This window comes from Zootoca vivipara, chromosome 4 (assembly GCF_965207765.1).
Source record: "Zootoca vivipara chromosome 4, rZooViv2.hap1.1, whole genome shotgun sequence".
Lineage (NCBI taxonomy): Eukaryota > Metazoa > Chordata > Lepidosauria > Squamata > Lacertidae > Zootoca > Zootoca vivipara.
Window position 1 is genome coordinate 30,576,660 of NC_142587.1, and position 19,314 is coordinate 30,595,973.

The following is a 19,314-nucleotide window of genomic DNA, read 5'->3' on the forward strand; positions in this document are numbered from 1 at the left end:
CCCTGTATTCCAAGAAACAGGCACAAACAGTAGATGTTGCCCTGCGACTCTTTAAAATGAAAGTTCTCCCACTACTGCTGGTGGGCATTGCCTTGGGTTCGCGTAGGGACTTTGTAAGATTGGAATCTATCCAATCACAATTCCTCAGGGCCATTCTCAGGATCCCCCCTTCTGTTGCGGGTGCGATCATGAGATTGGAGACCGGTTGCCAAGCCTTTACGTATGTGGCCCTGAAAGCGAAATTATGGCTATGGCTCAAACTATGTTTCAGACCGATGGGTTTGGCCCCCCTGATTCTGAGGGATAATTTTAAATCTCCATGGGAAAGGGAAGTGGTAGAGGAAGTGCAAAAGTGCGGTCTGTCCTCCCTTTATATTGAGTCCATGACATACAGCCGCGCTAAAGCGATGATCGCTCAGAGATTGGGGGATATCGCCAGACAGGAGGACATAGCCCGCATGAAATCTGGGATGTTTTTAGGGGAGCAGGTGTATCGGTCTGCACCAGCCCGTTACCTGGCGGATATCCACTAGGTGGAATACCGCAGACTAATTACTGCGGCTAGACTGAATGTCCTTGATTCGGCGGTTTTGAGGGGAAGATTTGGAGGAGTCCCATACGGTCAGAGAATGTGCCATTGTGCCTTGGGTGAGGTAGAATCCACAGAACACATTCTACTGAGTTGTCCCTTTTATAATGATTTAAGGCAATATCTTATAGACCCGTATTTATCTCAGTTTAGTTCCCGACCAAGAGAATGGCAGGCAGCATATTTGCTAAACAAGCCCACTGGGAAAATAACCTTCTCAGTGGCTAAATTCCTCTTCCTGGCGCTCAAGTGTCAGAAACGTATAATCGAATGTCTTGATGTGGGTTATCTGTAGGAGGTTTAGTAGCGCGGTCATACCCCATTTATGTATCCCTCTGATGCCTTCAGTTTTATATTTTTATATTTTTATGTATCCCTCTGATGCCTTCAGTTTTATATGTTTATCTATCTTTGTATTGAGAAATGTTTTTTGTTTTTGTTTCTGACTATCGGTCGAATAAAGTATATTGATTGATAGTGGTGCATTTTATAGCTACATCATGTGCTCAATGTAGAAAAAATGTCTCTTCCTCCTCTCTTTTACAATCTAATGGAGTGGCCTATTAAAAAAGAGATTATGAAAAATATTCTTACCAGAATACAATAAAAACAGCCACCTCCATAAGGCACTCTCAAACAAAGTTCTCTTTCCTCTTTTCTCATTTTTGTGTTTAAAAGGGAATTATAAAGATACCACAAATGCAACTGCAAGATTTAAAATGCCACTGTATAATATCCAGGAAAGGAAGGATTATAGAAAATAAGTAAAAGGGAAAGGACCCCTGGATGGTTAAGTCTAGTCAAAAGTGACTATGGAGTTCGTTGCTCATCTCACTTCAGGCCGAGGGAGCCAGTGTTCAGGCCAACAGCTTTCCAGGTCATGTGCCCAGCATGACTAAACTGCTTCTGACACAACAGAATACTGTGACGGAAGCCAGAGCACACAGAAACACAGTTCACCTTCCCGCCGCAGAAGTACCTATTTTTCTACTTGCACTGGTTTGCTTTTGAACTGCTAGGTTGGCAGAAGCTGGGACAGAGGAACGGGAGCTCACCCCATCCCACGGATCTGACCTTCTGATCAGCAAGCCCAAGAGGCTCAGTGGTTTAGACCACAGCGCCATCCGCTCCCACATAGGATAAGTATTCCATTTTGGAATGGGCAGCAACTTGGAAATAGCATATTATTTTTTAAAAGTGACTGCCCATAATCCTGCCACACAGATTTCCAACCCTCTAATAAAGATCTGGCAAAAGATATACTCCCAAGGTAACTGCTACATGGTATCCATTATTCTGAGAGGTAGTGCAAGGAGCAACTAAGGGCTTGATTTCTATGCTTCCCTGTGCTTAGGACTGTAGTGTATCAAAGCAGCAGCCAACTTCCTTTGGGAAAAAACACGTCTCATATTTCAGCAGCAGTTGTTCATGATTTCAGACATATGGATTGATGGAGTTAACATATGCTAGTTCTTACCACTAAGACTGATTCAATTACCCTATAGCAATGAGAAACAAAGGCTGGGGAAACATCCCAGGCTCTATGAAAAACAAGAGAATCTGAGGTTAAATTGCCTTCCTAGTGATGGAGTGTGAGAGAAACTCCTGTAGCATGGCTAAAATCATCAATCAAGTTTGTTCCCTTTTTCATAATGATGGTTAAATAGCAAGAAGAAACTGTTAGAAATTCTTCAAAATATATTATCTTACTGGAAAAGAAGGTGGAAGAAGAATGTGTTTTGGGGAGCACATCAATGAGCCTACAGCAATTACAGCCTTCACAGGAATGGTTAAAATCTGCAGAAAAAGAGAGAAAAAGAATAGTAGCTTAAACACAACATTTATTTAACTCTTATCAATAAGTTTTAGACTATGGGTTTCATCCAAAAAGGTTTCCCTCCACTGCATTAGCACAAAGCCATAACTGGATACAAGCCTACATTTCTGCTAGCATACTTGTGCGAAAATCTAAAACCTGTTTTTATAAGATGAGCACATAAGCCCAATGTGTTGAAGGTACCATTATGATTATACAAAAATCTCAACTGCTATCTTCTGAAAGTATCTGCAAGCCTATATGCTGAGAATCAGTAATTGGTTGACTGCATTCTATACATCTTTATTAATCTCAAAGTAGTTTTGGATCCTTCTATAGATATGGTATAGGAAATACAGGATGATCATCATTTAATTTTCATAAAGCAAGCATGATGGGCATACCAAATGAAGAACAATTAAAACAATCTTCTGAAATTCCTGAAAGGTTACACACCTAAACTGTCACATACACTAGCCGGTGCCAAATATACTGCCAGAGAGGAAACCAACCAATTCCAGTTGCCATCACAACAGCTAAAAGCCAGGTGTCGCCCCCACCCCCTTAATCCGTTTCTTTTCTACTGTATTTCCATGCACATTACTTTTAGGACCAAAATAAACGTAAGAGTACCTCATAATCAGTTGTGATTTGTATTGCCCCATCATGAATCCCTTCAAGTTCTTTTGGTAATAATCTTACTCTGAATACAGTGTATGAACCAGGCATCAATGTTACCTGTAGAACAGAATTATATAGTTGCTTCATTGCTTTAATCTCACATTCTTCCAACAGACAACAAAAAAACCCCGGTCACTGTAACAAAAATGCACACACAGTTATCTGAAAGGGCTTCATGTTGAAATACAAAGAATAATGTTTTGCCTACCACTTAAGTAAAACACTCTCCACTATTTATTTTCATCAGTTAATGTCTCACAGAGGCACCTCTCATTGTTCACTTTTTTCCTCCAGATGTGGATATGTGTGGGGTGTTTGTCTACATATCATGAAAATAGCTAGCACCATGTCTATATACAGACATAAGCAGTGCTTTTTTTCCTAAAAAAATGTTGAGGGGTACTCTAATTTTGACTCAAGAAAACCACCATTTTATAGCCCAGATCGGGAAAAATAAATACAGTAAATGGACAAAGGTACAAAGATTCACAAAATGTTTAGGAGTATACATCTCCCTGCGTTGCCCCCCCCCCAAGCACTAGACATAAGCAGATGTGGTGATCATCCCGCTTTTTACTTAGTGATAAAATTTGCATCTTTTGTCCATACGCCACACACAACTGTAATAAGTAAAATGTGTGTTACTTACCGAAGTTTGATCCAATGCATTGGCCTTTTCCAAGTCTGGAAGACTTGCAATTATTGTAGTTCTGTTGCCTTTTTCAGCAGCTAGGAGTTCTATGGTCAAACCATCACCTATCACATGCCAGCTTTTTATAGCCAACTTTAAAAGGGCACAATAGTTTTAGTACTAAATTAAACAGATATGCCATTTAAGTAAAACAAACAAACAAACAAAAATGTCTCTTACCTGAATTGGATTGCTGTTCATGATTGCAAACAGAATACTACTTGTTTCTGTGGCACTCAATATACCAAAATCTATTATCTGCTCTTCAGGTCTTGGGGGCAATACAAAATACTAGAAAAACAGAAGAGCATCAACTGCATTAGGGACAGGAAGCTCATATATCTGTTATTACAAGGGCTCAGAGGTACTGCCACCAGTTCTAACATGTCGGTTCCCCCCACCCCCATATTTTCGACAAGTAGTCCATAAGATCTGGGACTGAAGAATCTGTATTTGGCTTTCAGGTATACTATCTGCCGATCACAAAGAAAGTGCCACAATTGCTGGGAAACACATCTACCTTTCATTCATTCTATTAACCAACCAGATGCTGACCTACCGTGAGATAAGGCAAGGCACTATTAAAGGTGACTGAGTGAAAGACAAAACAGGTCTAACAAACTACTGAGTACAATCCACTGCTAATTCTCCTTTTCTGTAGAAATCCCGCTAAGATGGAAGAGTGATGCAAATGGCACAACAGCATGATTTTCTGAAGCTCCCTAGTCTTAAGGGGCCTATATAGCAGAGCATTTGAGTGGACTTTGCCCCATGTTAATTAGTGAAGGCAGCTGCCAATATGTTTTTGTTGGCAGTATGTGTAACTGAGAGCTAGAGAGTCAACCCATTAAAATATGAGTTCAGTTCCAAGTTCAGTCATTTTGAACAGGCCCCCACATACAGACATATTAATGTTTCTTTAAAAAAAGGAATGTAATTCCTATAAATTCAATTCAATCAAACAGCAAACCTACAAAAATAATATCTAACACATTAATATTACATCTTGCAGAACTGCCACATGGCAAAAGAACAGAATGGGTTCCATCCATAGGTCTATTCTAGCAGGCGTTAGACTTCTGAAATATAAACCAGCTACCAAATTTGCATTCAGTTTATGGTTCAAATTCAAGACTGCAGTTTGAATTTGGTTTCACTGCTGAGCACATGTTATCCAGAAACACAAAGAAACCACATCCAATGTATTTCACTTTAAAAATAGAAAAGATTTTTTTTTAAAAAAAACTGATATACTTACATCTAAAAATCCAGTGTATGCTCTTACAGGTAGATGAAATTTAGAAGCATTTGTAATGAGCAAAATATTGCTATCAATGTGAAGAGATGACAAGGAAGCCACAAAATAAAGGGTGAAAATATATCTGGATTCATTTGGTGGAATTAAAACTGGTTTGCTGAAGTTGTGTACCTAGTATAATGAATAAATATGATCCAGGTTAATAGTGAATCTAAATTATGTAACATTTAATAACAATGAAATAGTTCAGCGCGTAATTGGGCTTACTTTAAATATTCCTTTGATTTCATCTGGTAGCATTATATCATGAATGAGGACTGCAAAATTGAATGTGTTTGTTAAGTAGATTGGTCTTTCCACAGAGTCTGCCGGACTGTCACGAATATGAAATAATGTGGCTGCATGATCAAATCCTAAGTACCTATTCCAAAATATAAAAAAGCCAAAAAGTAGAGATTTGAACAATCCTCTATAAGAAAAATTCACTATAACCACCAGAAAATTGGTTAGGCACAGAGATGGGGAACCTGACTCTCCAGATGTTGTTGGACTCAAATTCCATCAGCTCTAGCAAGTATGACTAGAGCTGAAGAATGATCAAAGCTGTAGTCCAATATCATCTGGAGGGCCACAGGTTTTCCATCTGACAGCAGCAGTTTAAGATCTCTTTTTGGCTTGTTCACTCAACTTCATAATCATATAATGCCTGAAGGATTGCCAATTGGCAGGCCACAGACCCATTCCTGATTTTACTTATCAGCAAGCTTAAATTCACCCAAAGGACCCAGATTCATTCCCCATGCCCTATCATCATATCCTGCCCAAGCCAGGTGTGTAATTCAAAAACATAAAACTTAAAAATCAATACTGAGAAATATAATGGTCTGAAGAATTTATACACTTGTTCCATTTAGCAGCAAAGGAGTCTGAAACCAAATACATTACCAAGCAAATAAAGAGTTATAACCAGCACTTAAAATGTGGAAGAATTAGAATATACTAGCTTATAAATGTAGAAGTTAGAAACAGTAAAAAAGCAATTGCTCAAGCCTGTCCCTAACACTTGTAGGAATGGGCAAAATAAAGTTATCTGAGTGCAAGCCAGCACTATTCATGGCAATAGTCACATGCTTTGTTTAAAGAGGGCTGTGTGGTGGCCACTGCACACTGATTCTTTGGCTCCGATTCAGTTTGTAGCTCTTTATCCAGGACGGAATACACAAAAATTCAGTGCAGTGTCCACACAATAACACTGGCTTAAACCCAGTGTCCCTATCATAAGAAAGACTCATTTGGAAGCATATTTACAGTGGTACCCCTACTTACGAATTTAATGCGTTCCGAATGCACATTCGTAAGTCGAAAAAAATTGTAAGTCGAATCCCATAGGAATGCATTGGGAGAAAAAAATCGTAAGTCGAAGCAACCCTATCTAAAAATTCGTAAGTAGAAAAAAATCCTATCTAAACCGCATCCAAGATGGCGGACGAAGCTCCGTTCGTAAGTAGAGTTATTCGTAAGTAGAGGTACCACTGTATTTGCTACAGGAAGCCATGCAAGTGGTTAGTTACATGTGTACAGGAACGAGGTGTGAGTTAAATGTAAGACAACAGTATCCCATTCAATCTTACCCATCTAACACTTCTGCTTGATATGGAATTTCAAGTTTTGAGTAACTCTTCTCTTTTGCTTTAACTGTTATTTTTCCTGAAAACTGTGCAGGTCGTTTTGCTTTCGATGCTATATGGTACATACAAATAGATAAACAAAAACAAACAGTGTTACTATTATTTACACATACACAAAATTGACACATATTTATTTTAACTCTGATAGTAAAACTGTCACTGTTAGGGCTTTGATTTACTACCAAGTATCACAAACCATTTTGATCACATTTGTAACTAAGCTACTCCTGTAATATATTAGGGTGCAGTCACCGTTTAGCTCTAAACAGTGAGTATAATGCTGCTTGGTGAGCTCAAGTGGCTTCAAGGAGGGTGGGTGATACAGCAACATCCCTTCTTCAGCTGAGGTGTGGGGAAACCTATGAGCCTGCAAATGTTGCTTCCTGTTAATTCTAACCAAATACATGCTGGCCTAGGCTACTGGGAGTTGTCGTCCGATAACATCAGAAAGGCCACAGGTTCCCCTTTTTAGCAAAAAAGATGAAGATTTCAGTAGACAGTGTTCATTAAATGCTCTCCACTCTTGGTCTCTGTGTATATACCCTGAACAGTGTGATTAAACACATGGGATGGGATTCAGAGGAAAGCTCACAGAAGGCAGCTGGAGGAAGCAGACTTTCCCAGCCCCTCTTCTGCCCAGCAACATCCTGAAAAGTCTCTCCTTAGAGTTTGGGGGTGGGAGTTGTGGGGAAACAGTGGAAACCAGGAAGAAGCTTCTACAACTGCAGCAATATCACTGGCAGTAGTATGCAACTCGTTCTAAGCAGTAACAGCGTTCAAAAGAAAAGCAAGTGTGGAACCCAAACTAAGAAATATGTTCCAATACGCTGACAAAAAGTTTCCCATCCCATGAATGAGAAACATACAACTTCCAGAACAGACTTTTACTTACCGTCAAAGCTAATACTTGCAACTTTGGTATATTTACTTTCAGAAGCTCGAAGTGTAATTGGCTTGAAATGTACTGTAATAGCTTCATTCTGTGGTGTGGGTCTAACGCTCTGGAAAAGCATAAAAGAAGTGCTTACCAAACAACTACTGAAAAAGTCTGTATATAGCTGTTACCTTTTCTTTTAAAAGTTGAAAATCTGTTGACACTTATTCTAACAGTTATAAAAATGTGGATACATGTCATTAGAACAACACGAGTCAGGAATGTTTCCAAATATATATATATAATTTATAGCAGAAACAACTGTGAAACTCCAGCAGATTTACTAGGTTTGTTTCATTTTATTTCAACTCATGCCTGTCTCACTAGAAAAGGAGGCAATTAACTAGGTTGGGGGGTGTTTTTTGGCTAAAATGTATGTAGCCATCTAAAGAGAACTAGCCTTTCAGCGCAAGTGCACCAAAAGAATATCAGAGCCATCCATATGAGTTTTACTAATGAGAATGCACACATCAAAAATACCAGTACGCTTCCATCTTAAATTTTACAATAGTTATACTTGAGGTTGTTCTTGTGCTCGTATACATAGCACAATTGTTTAGAGACCCTCCACAAGGCAGAGCACTACACTCACATTATTTTAACTGTGTCTTCACTTCTAGTATCTCCACTTAAGAAAGCTAAACAGCTGAAGACACATGCTGGCAGCATTGCAGAGCAGCAGGGAATGCCAAAAACAAACCAACAAATTATTTAAGTGTCTTAAAGGCAGCCCTGTTTAGGGAACTTTTTAATGTTTGAAGTTTTATTGTGTTTTTAATATTCTGTTGGGAACTGCCTAGAGTGGCTGGGGAAACGACACGCTAATCAGTTATCTCCATAACCTGCTGGAATAACTCCTCCTCCAAAAACAAACAAACAAATGCATACACACAATCCTACAAGGGGACACAGTTGGGATCCTACCATGCCTGAAAATAGACTTTAAAAACATACTTTGAAGCAAGGGACAACCAAACAAGTTCAGCTTCCCAGGAAGAGGGATCAAGTGCAGCATGAAAGATAGCAAATTCCGGGAAGCAGTGGATCACACTACATCCCTATGAAATCACAAAGGCCACAAACCAGATAAAGTAGCTTTGGCCAGATCACACAATGTTGTAGGTATCTGCGATAAAGCTGTTGGAAAATAAGTTATCTGATGTGTTAATCAAAGTTACAGAAATTTAATCTGATGTGTTAATCAAAGTTACAGCAATGGCTCCAATTCTCAAACAAGATTAAGTAGTACCATGGAATGCCAAAGTTATTATCAGAGCTACAGCTCAAGAGAACCTGAATATCAGATGCTTAAATGTAAGAGCTTGTGGCTTCAGAGGATTGGTGGAGGCTCAAGACAAGTGTGTTATGGTTCATGGGGTGATGCCTGGCCTGATAACTAAATGCAATAGGCTTTGAACAGGCTCACAAGCGCAAAGGCTAAAACCTCCTGATGCAGCACGTTCCAGATAAAGAATAATGAGCTTCACACATTATTCTGCAAAAGAGACCAACATTTTGAGAGAAGTGCAAACTTCAGAGCTGCTAGAATATGAAGGCTAAAGATTAAGACTTTTAGGTCCAGAGGCTTTGAGGTGTGGAATCAATATCAAGCAGCACATCAAAAAGCTCAGCACAGATTTCCATTCAAGTTCCTAGGCCTTCAAGGTAACACCTTGTGACACAGAGGAAAGAACTCAGATAAGGATAAGAAAGATGAGAGAACATCAAGATAAGAATGTGTCAGAATAAAGTTGACAGATGACAACAACAACGAAGGACGCCCCCCCTTTCAGAAGATAATATAGAAAGATACAAAGAAGATACCTCATTCCAAGAAAGAGAGAGGATGAGCATGCAAAATTCATAATTATGGATGAATGTACAAGCCTTACAACCATAGAAGAGGGATTCTCATGTTTCAAGCAAGTTCAAACAAGTTTTGTAATTTACTGTTAATATGAAGTATGTCATATATACTAAACAGTGCAGCGTCAGGAAGGGAGAGGGCCTTTTGGAAGGAATACTGTCTGAATGCAATCAGCTATTAAGTATACAGTCTTTCACAACCATCTAAATGTATTTTTGTTGTTGTTCTAGTTGTCTGTTGTTAATGAAAAACTTTTAAAAGAAATGTTAGAACTAGTTAATACAGCAATACACACATTTTACTCAAACTTCCATATAAACTTTAATACAGAACTATCATATATTGTGTTACCAAACATAAATTTCAATTATAATGGAAGGATAATGGTTATATTTATGCAACTCAGCTGAATATTAAGCGCTGCTCACTATATGGTAAATACATGGTCTTCTGGCTCAGAACCAGCAATGCTATAAATACGTACATGATAATTTTACATTAATTTAATATTATTTTTAATATTATAAATTGCTTTTCTTTAAAAATTGTTCACAGTTTAACAGACTTCAATATAAAGAGTCAGTAAAGGTAACAATGTTTTATGACTATAGCAACTGGCAACAATACTCTTAAAGTGCCTCAAAAGAATTTAGTTCTATGAGTATCTAGCTTAAATTTCTGCTAAATATAGTCTTGGCCTTTTCCCATGACATTAGCATGAAGTTTGAAACCAGTTTCTGCCTTGCTTCCAAACTGTATCAGAACAAACTCCTAGAGGCATATATCCCTGTCCGCCCCCGCACCATGTTTACATGGAAATATGAGCAAATAGTTTAGCCTTTAAGATATGCTTGATGGTATCTGACACTTCCCTAACCCACTTAACATCTAAGATGGTAGCAGAAATCTGAGCAGGGTCAAAACACTGGGACTGTCTATTACGAGGTCATACAGTCAATATTTCTTCAGGCAAGAATGAGGGCAAAATATCAGAGAATGAGGTGTTAAAATAATATGATTCAGAAGCTTGACTATATAATCCACTGCTCAGTAGTTTAACACTTATCACCTTTGCTATAAGACGCAAAAGAAAATTTAAGTAAAATTATGTACATTACTTCTGCTGCATCAATGATTCCTGTTTTTAACATCGGTGACTCCGGATTTTTGCTCACTTACTGCAGGCAGCCTTTCTGTCATTAACCCAGTGGTGTAGTGTGCAATTTTGAAAAATCTAAGCTGACCATTCTGTATTTTTCTCTACACTCTGTAAGTCAGAGGGTGGGAAACAGGCCAGACCTATGAGTTCACAAAGGGTTCATTAAGGCCTGGAGCTCTTTGTAGAGATAGAACATCCTTACAGTATGTGAGGATATACACACAGGCCTCTTTTACTTTTTATAAGCCATTGTAGATTATTACCAAATATGAAACTAATGATGCCCCACATTTTGTGGGATATGCTTCTGTGCCTCTGAGTTTGAGCCCAGGAAAGCCATGGGCTATCTTTATAATGACAACAGCTCATTAAACCACTGGTGCTGCTAGCAAGTTAGAGAGGAAAAAGACTCCAGAGGAGTTAGTCTCTTATACAAACTAAAAAGAACAGAAATAGCCTCTGGTCTAAGAGATTATCCAGTAGTCATCATTTCCCCCCCTTTATACAGGAAGAGGTAAAACAAAGCTATGCTGCAAGAGATAGACATTTCAAAAACATGGAAACAAGCACAGTACTCTCTTATCTCCCATGCTGGACAAACTAGAACAGTGGTTGAGAAAGGGGATTTAGACAACAATGAGAGACATTGCTTGGTGACAAAAGCATTTCAGTACTGACAGAACACACCAGCTCAAGCACCTTAGCCCGAAACAGAATATTTGTGACTATCCAGATGCTTGAATTGTATTCCGGGTCTGGGACAGGCCTCTCTAGCTTTGGGTCTCAAAACTGCCTCCTTTACAGTGGTTAAGACTAATTTCTATTGCAAGGCAATATTAACCACTTTGACACTTAAAAGTAAAGCCTGAATAACAAGCAACTAAACAATCCCTTAAATATACCTCTGTAGTCTTAGTCTTTAGTAGAAAGTTGAAAGAATGCAAAGTGGGGGAGCTTTAGTTCCGTTTAACTATGCATTCGCAACATGTAGCATGGGAAGGATACATTGCTGAAAGCTGATAAGTGCATCAAATGAGGCATTTCGTTGAGTCCATTTGGAAAAAGGGACTAAACTAACAGAACTTGAGCTTTGATATCTAGTGGATTCATGTTATCTTTTACATCTAGAAAAATATATTGAGATGTGAAATTAAAGAAGTAATACTTACTGTTATTGGTACATCCTTTGTTCCTGAATTTAATAAGTGTAGATTTAAGATTTTTGGCAGATCTGTTGAAAGCCAATAAAAAAAAGGACTAAGGCTCGTTTGCACAAGAGGGAATTTATTTAAGTCAAGTCAGCTGTGTGACATTTATTCAAGTTATCCAATGCTGAAATTTTACTTACCGTATATTCCGGCGTATAAGACTGGGCATATAAGACGACCCCCAACTTTTCCAGTTAAAATATAGAGTTTGGGATATACTCGCCGTATAAGAAATACGACCCGGCGTATAAGATGACCCCCGACTTTTGAGAAGATTTTCCTGGGTTAAAAAGTAGTCTTATACACAGGAATATACAGTAATTCTTGCACTTCTCCATTCCCTTCTCCCCCAGACATAAGGAGAAGATATTTGATGCTTCTGCTTCTAATCTGCAGTAAACAATAGTCTGCCATTTTATCCAACTGTAGCAAACTGTGGTTAGTGTGCAAATTAATTTGTTCTCCAGTCAGGATCCAGGTATGGTGGCAAACTATCTTTTGGCAAACCATAGTTTGTCACACTGCAGCAAAGGGGCAAACTCACCATTTCTAAATCCTGATGTTCCAGACCAGCCTTCTCCAACCTGGTGCCTTCCGCATGCTTTAGAGTACAAGTTCCACCTGCCCTTTCCCAGTATGGTCAATGGTCAGAGATTATGGAATTGATGATTGAAACAGCTGAAGGGCAACAGGTTGGGGAAGACTGTTCCAAACTATGATTTGGAGACTTGTCAGAATACAGATGCACCTGTGTACAGTCATTTGGCAGGTGTATAAAGTGCGGTAAGAGTGATGTTATAAAAAGTACTATTTATAATTGCATTATTCAGTTATTTCATTTTACTTTTGATAATATTTCTAAAGCTAGATATCCTAGGCATTTAAATACAAATGAGGTGGATTCAGAAAGTTTCACTCATGCAGAGTTCTGCTAGAAGAAGAAATTGTTTTCACCAATTCCTCCTTTCCCCTGTAGTCCCCAAAGATCTGCTCTGGAGGGTTTGGGGACTCTATGAAACACTATGAAAAGTAGCCGCAGAGATAATGCCAAAAATCACCTTCCCGCACCCTGTCTTCAGGAGAATCCTGGATTTTTATTTTTATTTATTTATGTAAATGGAGGGATCCTTTCCATTAGCAGCAGGACCTGTCTGGATGCAACCCAATACATATGAAGGCCTACATGCAAAGGCTAAGGAACAAAACACATGAAACTGATATTACGCAGCCCTTGCAAAATGAGATGTGTCTACTCAATCTGAAATGGAGGTGTATTAAAATATAGGACTCACCTTGGGATCTTAAAGTACCAAAATCTAGCATTTCTGTCGATGAATAAATTCCTGGGGCTTTAAGATAGGACAAAAAACAAAGTGAGTTTCTTTCATTACTGCGGTAGGAAAATACATGAAGTTGATGAAACATTACATTTCTACAAACCTGTTGTGACTTCTACTTCTACTGGAAGAATAATAAACTCTGTGCTGTCTGAGGCATTTGTTTTTATTCGAATGAAGGCTGTGTAATTATCTGCTTCCCTTGAAGAGAAACTGGCTCTCATAACTCCTTTAGTTTCATAGGGGGGAATTTCCTATTGAAATAGACAATTGTGCGGAATATAAAAGTCAGTATAATAAAAAGGTCCACAATGCCAGCTATAATACAAGTGGAATATGGAATATACCGTACTGTTGGTGTTTTTAGGCAATGAATTAACTCAATAGTGAGATGGAAGCGTTAAACAGTTTCAAAAACAACCATCACATAAAAGGTTAAGAATCATCATGTGTAGATTATTCATGCTGACAAGTAACAGTTTGTTACACCTGCCTTTTCCAAAGTGTGTAAGACTAGTTCTGTTGTAAGAAACTAGTACAAGAAATATATTTGGTGATGCTACCAATATTTTAGAGAAACACTTAAAAGCCTATTTTGCATTAGTAGCACAAAAATGTGGAGATACTTCTGTCTGTGCCATCCAACCCCACCCACTCCCCACTCCTTCAACAGGTAAGCCATAATTTTCTTTCCTCCTGTGCACTCAAAATTACTGAAATAAATGAAAATGACCAACTTAAGTCCATTTTCAATGGGTCTACTCTCAGTAGGACTTAGTTGGAGACAAACCAAGGAGTCGTCAGCAACCATCTCAAATTGCATGCAGGCACACTAGTAATTTTATACAAAAATATAAACGGGAGGATTGTCCTGAAAAATCCTAGAAGAGAGTTTCCCTAGTATTTATATGCTACATAAAAGGTAGTTTTGTTAGATATTTAGTCAAAACTACAACTTTTGGAATATTCTGTGGCTAGAATATTAGCTAAAAACCACACACGTGTCTAAAATCATTGGTAAAAAGCACATGTGCTATCAAACTTAAGATGAAATGAAATTGAAAGTGGCTAACTCACTATAGGACACAATTGTTAGGTATTTGTATACAATATTTATTTTAAAATAAATTTTATTTGCTTTTGTGACAAAAACAAAACATGTAACATCATATACATATAAGTAACATATAATTTATAGCATTGGTTTTACTGTAGAGCATTTGTTCTTCTCTTGTTATGAATGGAATTTTCATTTTAAATTTGTTTCTGCCTTTCACCTTTTGCGTCACCCCCCCCAAAAAAAAGCAATTGTCCACATTTGCTGGTGTATACAATATTTACATTACTTTGAAAATTCATTACAAGTTTGTTCCCATTCTGCTTTGAACTTTCATACTTGTCACTGGACCCTGTTGATATTTGATGCTGCACAGTTATGGTTTACTCCCTTATCTTGAATTGTTGGGCCTCCTGGCCTCATTTCAAAACAACATCCACCCTCTTATCTGTATATGTGCGCGTGAGATTTCAGGATCAGCAGAGGAGAACACCATGCATCTGAGGAAGGGTGCTCTGGCCCACAACAAAAATTTAATCCACAACAAATATTAGTCTTTGCCAGAACTTATTAATACCTTAGTGTGAGTCAAGTAATATTTGTGCCACTCACCCATAATTTTCTTGTACCCCCTTGCTGACCAGTTGGAAGCTCTAGGTGGAGATCACCTCCACTTGAATACATTTCTACCACCTGTGAGGATAGCCAAAAATAATAATTGATAAAGTTAGAGCTCAAGTTCCAACTAGACACACTCTCATGGTTGCCAGCTAAGGAGAAACTATTTATATTTTATTTTCTCTGTGGTAAAGACCACACATACAACATAGTCAGTGAGTTCCCTCAAGTGTTAGATTCATAGCTGTCAACTTTCCCCTTTTCTCACAAGGAATCCTATTTTTAAAAAAGGGAAAAGTTGACAGCTATGGTTAGAATATGTCATTTATCATTCCACCAACTAAAAAAAAACACCAAGTGATTTTATGCAAGTGAAGCTTCTGTATTTGCCAAGTCAAACCTTACATGCAAACCTTTAGTTCCAGGAACATAGCTTCTCAAAACTACCACTAAGACAATTGTTTTAACTTCAATGGTTTATACCTAAAACATTCCAAACTGAAAACAAAGGAATAGAATCAAAGTATACAAAGAGCACCTGAAATACATTAACATAATATTTTAACAGGTAATTGTAAATATGAACAGTGCTCCTATATACCTGCAAAGGCTCACTATGGGGGTTGTGTATATTTATAATAGGAGAAAAACTGCTGTTTACTGGAACTTTTGCTCCTATAAAAGGGCGAAGTCTGTAAGGGTTTGGTACTCCTACACCAAATACCTGTTTAAGAAAAAGAAAACAACCTTTTAGTATCCCTGTGTGAAAAATTGTCTGTTTTCCACCTTTAAAACTCACACAATCATTGACAGCAAAGAAACACTACCTCTTTCCCAACTTGGAAGTTTACAGTTACCATATTTTAAAGTGGTCTCATAGAGTATCTACTGTATATTCCTGCGTATAAGACTACTTTTTAACCCAGGAAAATCTTCTCAAAAGTCGGGGGTTGTCTTATACGGCGAGTATATTCCAAACTCTGTATTTTAACTGGAAAAGTTGGGGGTCGCCTTATACAGTGGTACCTCAACTTACGAAGACGATCCATTCCGCGGTCGTCTTTGTAAGTAGAGGTTTTCGGATGTCGAAGCACTGCTTCGGCGCATGCGTGAAGCCCGATTTCATGCTTCTGTGCATGCGCCAACTGCACGCGCCGCTCTGCGCAGGCACAGAACGTGTGCGCCAGGTGCACGCGGCAAAAAGACTTCCGGGGTTGTCGACTTCGTTAGTCGAAACCTTCAGAAGTCGAAGTGTTTGGATGTCAGAATATACGGCAATTGCCTTAGGATACAAGAAAATATATCTTTTTCTTCCTTTCAGGATCCACACAGGTGTCAACTACAGACCAGCTTTTCTCTAAATATTTGTTTTGCAACCAGTTTTAGAACTTTTTATATGCAATGCAGATTTTTTTAAAAAACAACTGGGTTGTTTCACTTAAGATCACTGAGTAGGACTGAGTCAAATGCAACCCTTTGAATTTTTTTCTAGCTCTGAACCACAGTAACTTAGAGCACTACAGGTAGTAAATCATGATTATGTTCATGAATACCAAAAATGTCATTCCCATTTTTTGTCATTCCTTTCAGTTTTCTAAAATATGTGATCTTGTTCCTGCAAAAGCTAATTTGCCATTTAAATGTCCTTCTCTTAATTTTTTTTTTAATATTGTGGTGTGCTTAAATCAATCAACTGTATTAGATCAAGTGTATTATCAACTTTCAAGTCAATCACTATTACTGTATCTCATAAATCAACAGAAGCCTGTTTTGCATTTTAATAAACAACTTGGAGGCTTTGCAGCTTGCAAATAGCTTGTTCATTTCTAAGCTATAGGAGGCGCATTAATACTGTAAGAATATGCATAGCACAGTGGCACTTATTGCAGATGTCTCACAGCATCAAATAATATGTATATATTGCAGACAAATGGCATCTTGCTCCATGGGTAATTCCCATTTGAAAACAGGAATGCCAATCAGAAAATCTAAGTTCATGATATATGGCTGTTGGTTTCAATTGAAAGCCTTGACTTTAGAGACATATGCTAAACTATGAAGCAGTCGCACATTGCAATACAGTGGTACCTCAGATTAAGAATATCCCTGTTTACAAACTATTCAGTAAATGAATTCCGCAAAACCGGTAGTAGTGTTCCGGTTAGCGAACTTTACCTCGGTCTACGAACGGGAGTCGAACAGTGTAAGGGCACTGGTGGCGGGAGGTCTCATTAGGGAAAGCGCGCCTCGGTTTAAGAATGGCTTTGGTCTAAGAAACGACTTCCGGAATGGATTAAGTTCGTAAACCGAGGTACCACTGTATATGCTGAGCACCAATCTTAATAATGTGCTTTCACTTCTGTTCTCAATCATTTAAGAAACGGTAACATGATGTTTTCTCTTACCTGGTAAGTAAATACCCCATGATTAGATGTATTAATAAATAATGTATTTTCTACGTTCCCCACCATTCTTGCAAGAAAAACCACATCAAATGATGTGTTCCCCCCTGGAACAATTTTCTGAAAAATAAAACACCAGATATATAACATGACATGTTGTTCATCTTAGAAGCATAGTGCTTCAAATATGAGATTGGGCATTAAAACACAATTGATATGTAGAAGCTGTGTGTGAACACCCATGAGACAAGCAAGCCACGTACTATAGCCCTTCCTTTGGAAAAATCAATTTAATTAAAACTAGCATGAAAAACTGGGGTTTAGCCAAAACTTTTAAGTGCCTTACAAAAGTTACTTCCAATACACTCTTTTTAATTTTTTTGATACTGCATCGAAACAAACCACTGTAAAGTCCAACATGCAGGAAAAAATTTCTTTTTGAACATTATAGCAATATTAATAATGTGAAAGAACACTGAACTGCTTATTGTATAGCTCCAAGTGTCTCAGGTTCCACTCTAAATGCCAAATTGGAGTATATAATGTAGCTCCCACAAATTGGTGCTCTGTCTCATCCTTCTCAATTGGCCTTAAAACACAGAAAAATTATCTGTTGTGACTCCTCCCTGAGCAAAGTTAAATCTCACTTTGGGAATCTTCTGCTTTCTCATAGACTGCCTTACAACACCTATAATTGCTTGAATCACTGAGCACAGAGTGATCATAAGTTTAGGAGATACCCATAATCAAGACTTTACTATCTGAGGAAACCATTTCAGTTTCAGAGCCACATTATAGCACTGGTAATCTTCCAGAGATCACAAGCGAGGGTGGACATGGCTAAAACCAAAAGAAGGTAGGGTCAAAACCACATACATACCCTATCCACACAAATCTATCCATTCACATACACCACACCTCACACACTGTCACCTCCACTATGGAAAAGTTCTACATTAATAGATTTCATTAAATATGTTAATTGCTTTAATATGTTAATTGCTTTAGGAAAGATGTGTGATCAGTTAAGTCTTGTATTAGGATTAAGAAGGGGAAATGAATTTGCAAGCTTCCTATAATCCCTCCCCCATTCAACCCGCTCAAATATTAAAAACTTGGATTTAAGCGCAGAAGATCATTTCAAGTGGCAGTAAAGAAATACACACCCTTGCTAATTAAAACATGCTTCCGGGATAACAGGTCAAAGAGAAGGATCAATGATAATTTCAGCTTTCACTTAATGCTGGTTGACGCTCTGACAGTGGCGGAGAGACACATTCTTAATTGAAATACATGTTGTTGGTTATTTGTTTTCGCAAGTGCCTTGTAAAATGCAGCCTTATTTGGAGCCTTTTTCATATATTTTAGGCACTTGGTTACTAGGTTTTACAAAAACATGGCAAAGAAACACAATAAAAAAATACTAGTTATCTTAGGAACTCCTAGAAGCATGTATAAAAATGACAGAATCACTTCCAAAGGGGCGGCAACCATTTATTGGCAACTACTTATGAGTGCATAAGCTCTAAGTAGCAACTCCTACTGAAAATTAAGGCTTGAAATTGATTTCATGACAAGCTCTGGATTAGTTTAGAAGAATTTTACAGCAAAGATCATGGCTTTAACTTGTTTTTCAAAGTACACTAGCTTCAGAGTGATTCTGTAAAGGGATAGTAACAATGCATCAGCGGTACTCTGCTCCAGGCTGTGTTATACCAAAAAAGAAGAAGGTCTGATGAACTTGAAAACTCACATGTTACTTTGGGGGATTTTGTTTGGTAATAGTAAAACTACTACCCTGGTATGGATCCCCCCCCCACTCCAGTGGACTAAACTCAGCTACTTCTGGTTAGAAACCATTTCTGAGGTATAGTTATCCATTTTCCATATTCTTGAGAACACCAAGGCTCTCCACCACTGCCCTAGAATGATGAAGACATTTACTTTTCATATAACCCCTCCACAGTGAATTGTACGTGGCATAATTTTGTTGAGCTTGCATTTAAAGA

The 19,314-nt window shown here is 38.1% G+C and overlaps 1 protein-coding gene across 1 annotated transcript in view; it reads right to left on the reverse strand.

Moving 5' to 3' along the window:
* TMEM131 (transmembrane protein 131) overlaps positions 1-19,314 on the reverse strand; it is a 72,938-nt gene that overhangs the window by 21,551 nt on the left and 32,073 nt on the right. The window contains exons 6-19 of the mRNA XM_035114636.3: positions 17,309-17,425; positions 15,505-15,627; positions 14,898-14,978; positions 13,332-13,482; positions 13,184-13,240; positions 11,853-11,914; positions 7,616-7,724; positions 6,667-6,775; positions 5,303-5,456; positions 5,036-5,206; positions 3,958-4,068; positions 3,736-3,870; positions 3,039-3,143; positions 2,300-2,386 (exon numbers count right to left, since the gene is read on the reverse strand). Coding sequence (XP_034970527.3) covers positions 2,300-2,386; positions 3,039-3,143; positions 3,736-3,870; positions 3,958-4,068; positions 5,036-5,206; positions 5,303-5,456; positions 6,667-6,775; positions 7,616-7,724; positions 11,853-11,914; positions 13,184-13,240; positions 13,332-13,482; positions 14,898-14,978; positions 15,505-15,627; positions 17,309-17,425 — 1,572 coding nt within the window. The remainder of the gene's footprint in view (positions 1-2,299; positions 2,387-3,038; positions 3,144-3,735; positions 3,871-3,957; positions 4,069-5,035; positions 5,207-5,302; positions 5,457-6,666; positions 6,776-7,615; positions 7,725-11,852; positions 11,915-13,183; positions 13,241-13,331; positions 13,483-14,897; positions 14,979-15,504; positions 15,628-17,308; positions 17,426-19,314) is intronic.